The sequence below is a fragment of the Anoplopoma fimbria genome, unplaced genomic scaffold, assembly GCF_027596085.1.
Source record: "Anoplopoma fimbria isolate UVic2021 breed Golden Eagle Sablefish unplaced genomic scaffold, Afim_UVic_2022 Un_contig_7048_pilon_pilon, whole genome shotgun sequence".
In the NCBI taxonomy this organism is placed as follows: Eukaryota; Metazoa; Chordata; class Actinopteri; order Perciformes; family Anoplopomatidae; genus Anoplopoma; species Anoplopoma fimbria.
The window spans coordinates 19671-25932 of NW_026550617.1; the positions used below are offsets into that span (position 1 = coordinate 19671).

At 42.5% G+C, this 6262-nt stretch overlaps 1 protein-coding gene across 1 annotated transcript; it reads right to left on the reverse strand.

Moving 5' to 3' along the window:
• Positions 1-716: 716 nt before the first annotated feature.
• LOC129115126 (tripartite motif-containing protein 16-like) lies at positions 717-3468 on the reverse strand. Its single transcript, XM_054626838.1, has one exon. The coding sequence runs from the start codon at positions 3098-3100 to the stop codon at positions 1421-1423; it is 1680 nt and encodes a 559-aa protein (XP_054482813.1). The 5' UTR covers positions 3101-3468; the 3' UTR covers positions 717-1420.
• Between the last annotated feature and the right edge of the window lie 2794 nt (positions 3469-6262).

The following is a 6262-nucleotide window of genomic DNA, read 5'->3' on the forward strand; positions in this document are numbered from 1 at the left end:
TCGCCCACCGGGCCCTCTTGGCGAGTTCCTGGAGGAGCTTGACACACTAGTCTCGCACTTCCATGACGATGGCTCCGCACTCATCATGCTCGGCGACTTCAACATCCAGACTGATAAGTTAGAACCTCTGCTTTCCTTCCTCTCCTCCTTTGACCTCTACCACTCCTCTTCTCCTACCCACAAGGCCGGCAACCAGCTGGATCTTATCTTCACTAGACACTGTTCTACTGCTAACCTCTCTGTCACTCCCCTCCAGCTCTCGGACCACTATTTCATGTCCTACTCCCTCTCCCTCTCCTCTCCCCCTTACTTCCTCCACCTACCCACATGGTTTCTACCCGTAGTCACCTCCGCTCCCTCTCCCCGCTGATCTTTCCTCTTCCGTTACCTCTGCCCTCCCTGACCCTGAATCCTTCTCTATATTTAAGAGTTTTATAAGTTTGTGCAATGAATTATTTTGACACAAAATGTTTGTTATGAGGAGCGACAGGAGATAGAAAGCTCCTCTCATCTCTCTGTTACAAAGATGCTTTAGTGAGAACAGTTGAGAGGACAGAGACTGAATGACTGTTCTTCTGCTCTAAACATGAACTCTGTACTTTGTGGTGTTTCAGGAGCAAAACTAACTCAGTTATTCTCTCATATTAGTTTCATATTTTCTCCATCAGCTTTGTATGATACCCTGCAAATAAGACAAAAAGAAAATACTTTGTTCATTCTTGAAACAAAAAATACTTTATTTATCATGTCAACCTTCAGTTTGTTCACATCCCATTAATAAAGTCTGTTAAATGACTCTTGTTCAATGATTTCATGTTCAGATTCACTTCATCCACATAATCAATTTGTTTGACCAGAATCTCAGTTATGTAAAAGAGAATAATAAATGATTTTCTTATTGATTATGATCATGATAATTAGTTGAAAAATACATCATAGTACATTATTTGTATGAGAATTATGAAAACAACAAGAACATCAATTAATTCATCAAAACATATAAACATCATTTAGCTTTAGGATATCTTTACAAAAGGTGAGGAGATTAAAATATCTTGGATAAAAGAAGCTCTGGTGCTTTCTCTCTTTAAGACCCATGCAGTTGAATAGACACAACAATAAACACACCAATTAAAATAATATTAAAACATTTATGTTTTCATGCAGAGAAATATCAGTTCAGGTAAATAAAGATCATCATGAGCAGTGATAGCCTCCGTGGCTAAACAGACACAGGAAGGAGCGCCACCTAAAGAGACTCAAACATTTACACAACAATAATGAGAAGATGTCAAAGTACCGCCCATTATGTTTGATTGACAGGTGAAAAAAATCAGCTCTCACCAACAAAGATGGAAACAAAATGAGTTTAAGAATTAAAACACAGAATTTAACCCGCTGATCGTTAAATGACTTCTGTCTATTTGAGTTTACAGAACTCAGCAGTGGCTCCAAGAGAACAAAACCAAAGTCCAGCATAGAGAGGCTGAGTGAATGTGGTCTGGACTCTGTGGAGGAGAGTCATGGTTTCAGAGACGCTGTAGAAGGACAGAATACCTGCACTGTGATCCAGGTACACTCCTACTCTGGAGGACTGAGGACCAGAGACGGGAGTTTGGACATTGTTGTACCAAAACATAAAACTGTTTTTGTCACAACGTAACGCCCAAGATTTGTCATTGAATCCAAACCAACATTCATCCCAGCTCCCTGTTCTGCTGATATTCTTGTATGCGACTGCTACAAAAACTACTCCTCCTCTCCACTCCACCTCCCAGTAACAACGTCCAGTCAGACTCTCTCTACTCAGGACCTGCTCACATGTAGTGAATCTGTCTGGGTGACTAGAATAAGACTGTTGTTGACTCATTAATGTTGCTTTTCTGTTCTCCTCAGATAATAACAGATATGTGTGTGCCGTGTTTGGATCCAGTGTGATATCACGTGAATATCTTAAGAATCCAGCTCTGGTCTCGGGCTCTACTTGTGAATCGGACAGTAAAACGTCCACTTCAGTCACTGCCAGTGAGACGTTTGTCCACTTCTCACTCAGAACGTCCTGCAGTTTATCTCTGACTTCTGACACAGCCGCTGTCACATCCTCAAAGTAGCGCAGAGGACGGATATCGATGCCGGACGAGTCTGCAGATTGGCTGAGTCCTGACGGTGAGGTGTAGTTGCGTAGAAACTGGTTGTGATCCTCTGTGTGCGAGAGCAGCTTCAGCTCAGCTTCTTTCCTCTTCAGCTCAGCGATCTCCTGCTCCAGCTTCTCCTGAAGCTCTTTGACTCGACTCACTTCACTTTTCTGTCGGGATCTGACCTGCTGCTTCACATCGGAGCTTCTTTCCTCCATGAGACGGATCAGCTCAGTGAAGATCTTCTCGCTGTCCTTCACTGCTTCATCTGCAGAGCGATTGACGGCCTCCACCTCCTGTTGAAGCAGCTTCACGTCTTTCTCTCTGTCCTGGATTCTCTGCTGGATGTTTTGTCGACTCACCTCCAGCTCTCTCTGCCTCTCAGTCCTTTCTGCTGCAGCTGAGACTGTGTCGTGGCCTTTGTGTTCATCCACAGAGCAGAGGTAACAGATACACTGCTGATCAGTACGGCAGAACATCTTCATCACCTCATCGTGACGAGAGCAGATGTTCTCCTGGAGCTTCTTGGAGGGGTCCACCAGCTTGTGTTTTGTTAATGGAGCTGCGTCATAATGACGCTGGAGGTGTTTCTCACAATAAGAGGCCAGACAGACCAGACAGGACTTGAGGGCTTTCAGTTTCCTCCCAGTGCAGACATCACAGGCCACATCTTCAGGTCCAGCATAGCAGCGATCAGCAGGAGCAGCTTGGAGTCCAGTCTTCTTCAGCTGCTCCACTAAAACTGCTAACATGGTGTTTTTCAGCAGCACAGGCCTCGGTGTGAAGGTCTGCCTACACTGAGGGCAGCTATGGATTTTCTTCTCATCCTCTCCATCCCAGAAGCTTTTAATACAGTTCATGCAGTAGCTGTGTCCACAGGGAGTAGCCACCGGATCCTTCAGTAGATCCAGACAGATGGAACAAGAGAAGGTTTCCCGATCCAGCTCAACTCCTTTCTGCGCCATTTCACCTCTCTGTGGCAATGACTGTCTGAGTTTCACTTCCTTAGCAGCGTCTGTACTTTGACTTCTGATCTGAACAACATGTGTTTGTTCAGTGAACTGGGCCTGTCAGCTCTTGTGCTTCACCACCATGTTGGTTACGCCTCTCCTTTAAACTGTAGATCTGAAGGGGAGGGAACAAGGGAATATGTGGACAGAGTGGAGCTGGCTGTGTTAGAGAGCAGGAGGAAGAGGGAGGGGTGATCAAGCTCTGGTTTATTCCAGGAAGAGGAGCAGCGCTGTGAATCTGAACGTTGTTTCCTCATTCACAAACAAAGGCTCGGTTAAAACCTGCTCCACATTAGAAAACATTTCATTTCTTTAGTTGTTAAATATTTCTTGTCTCCTCAGTCTTTGGTCATGGCTACATATTCCTCTATAACTTCTTCTCTCTTTTGTTCAGTTTTCTTTCACTGCTTAAAAAACAGCTGTCTGAGTCATCAAACTAAACTGGTATAAAATATATAAATTGCTGTCTAATAATTTTTCCCTTAAATTTCATGATCTACTTTGAAACATTTATGACAAAAGAGTTGAATTTCTGGATATCATCCTGATCCAAAGCAGCATTTCAAGATTCACATATATTCACTTCATGACTTAATGACTGGACCTGATATAAGCTGCACATTTTCTATTTGTTGTTGGTGTTTAAATATTTCACCTGTTGTAAAAGCTGAGTCACTCACTGGTTGAGTGACGACTGAGAAAACTCCTCAGGAACAACGTGAATCTCCACCAACCATAAATGATTGTGTCTCCATGACTTAAAGTGAGACTGAACATGTTGTTGCTTTCAGCCGTCGAGTCCTTCTGATGTTGATTCTCATTTAACTGAATGCAGCATTTCATTTGGATATTATCACGGTTATTAAATTGTTCCTAAAGTACTTCTGTACGGGAAAAGGTGGAGTAACTTTACACGTGATGGTGCAATAAATCAATCACAGCTGTCAGGAACCCTAATCATGACTGTTTTAGATGCATTTATTTGTTGCCAAATGAGGATAAATTAGGAAAACTCTTGAGCTCAGCCGGCTGTTTTGTGGGTCGACAGATTACGCCCTGGACAAAATGAGTCTGAAGAAGTTTGAGTCAAGTCTGGATTGAAACTTTACAACATGGTCTGGCTGTGAGGTGACGGATAAACACTGAACCAACATGACAGCCTCATTCTGAACTTTAATCTGCATTAAAATCAACAAAATAAATGAAATGAGCTCAAGTCCACATCAACACAGTATCTGTTGTCTCATTCAATTCAATTCAATTCAGTTTATTTTGTATAGCCAAGAATCACAAATTACAAATTTGCCTCAGAGGGCTTTACAATCTGTACACATGCGACATCATCTGTCCCGGGACCCTCACATCGGCACAGGAAAAACTCCCCTAAAAAACTCCTTTACCAGGGAGAAAAAGGAAGAAACCTATGGGAGAGCGACAGAGGAGGGATCCTTCTCCCAGGATGGACAGAATGCAATAGATGTCATGTGAACAGAATGAACAGCATAGCAGAGATACAACCCATTCAATGTATATGACATAAATGATTCATATAATAAGACTACTTATAATAACAGGAGCAATTATTATAGTAGAATTATAATTATGAAATAGGGATAGTAATGTGATTAATAATAATAATGGAAGTAGCAGTGGGTGTCAGTCGGCTCACAGCAGGAGGCACGACTACGGTCCAGGTACCACAACGATTCATGGAAACCTGCAGAGCGAGAAAGCAAAAAGGGCTTCAGGGTGGAAGTAAAGCTAAAATGCTTAATGGTACAGGTAATAGTAATAGTAATGTGACTAGTAAATAATGGTGGTAGCAGTCGGTGTCAGCAGGGCCGTAGCAGGATGCACGACCACGGTCCAGGTACAGCCACGATTTATAGAAGCCTGCGAAGCGAGAAAGCACAAAGACTCCAGGGTAGAAGCAAGTCAATAAGCGTAATAGTACAGGGAATAATAATAGTAATGTGACTAATAATGATAGTGGTAGTAGCAGTGGGTGTCAGCAGGGCCTCAGCAGGTGGCACGATGACAGTCCAAATATAACCCCGATTCCTGGGAACCTGCGAGGCGAGAAAGCACAAGGACTCCGGGGAAGAAGCAAAATCAGTAATGTGCATAAATAGGAGATTAATACATAAAGAAGGAGGGAGAGAAGAGGAGAGAGGAGCTCAGTGTATCCTAGGTAGTCCCCGGCTGTCTAGGCATATAGCAGCATATCTATGGGCTGGACCAAGGCGAACCAGAACCAGCCCTAACTATAAGCGCTATCAAAAAGGAAGGTCTTAAGCCTACTCTTAAAAGTGGTGAGTGTGTCTGCCCCCTGGACTGAAACTTGAACCTGGTTCCACAGAAGAGGAGCCTGATAACTGAAGGCTCTGGCTCCCATCCTACTTTTATATACTCTAGGAACCACAAGTAACCCTGCATTGATTGAGTGCAGCTCTCTAGTTGGATAATATGGAACTATAAGTTCCTTAAGATAAGACGGTGCCTGGACAGTTAGAGCTTTGTAGGTAAGTAGAAGAATTTGAAATTCTATTCTTGATTTAACAGGGAGCCAGTGCAGAGAAGCTAATACTGGAGTAATATGATCTCTTTTCTTAGTTTTTGTTAGAACACGTGCTGCAGCATTCTGGATCAACTGTAAAGATTTAAGAGACTTATTAGAGCAGCCTGATAATAAGGAGTTACATTAATCTAGTCTAGAGGTAACAAATGCATGAACTTTTAGTTTTTCTGCATCATTTTGAGACAGGATTTGCCTGATTTTCGAAATGTAACGTAAATGAAAAAAGGCTGTCCTTGAGATCTGTTTTATATAAGAGTTAAAAGACAGATCCTGATCAAAGATAACTCCGAGGTTCTTAACGGTAGTGCTGGATGCCAGAGCAATGCCATCTAGAGAAACTATATCGTTAGATAATTGATTTCGAAGGTGATCTGGGCCTAGTAAGATAACTTCTGTTTTTTCGGAGTTTAACATTAAGTTACAGGTCATCCAGGTTTTTATGTCCGTAAGACATGCTTGAAGTTTAGGGAACTGGTTAGTTTCGTCTGGTTTAATCGATAGATATAGCTGGGTATCATCTGCATAACAATGAAAGTTTA

Bases quoted from the DNA above. Each gene is read 5' to 3' on its own strand.
- LOC129115126 (XM_054626838.1), bottom strand. From the start codon at position 3,100: ATGGCGCAGAAAGGAGTTGAGCTGGATCGGGAAACCTTCTCTTGTTCC.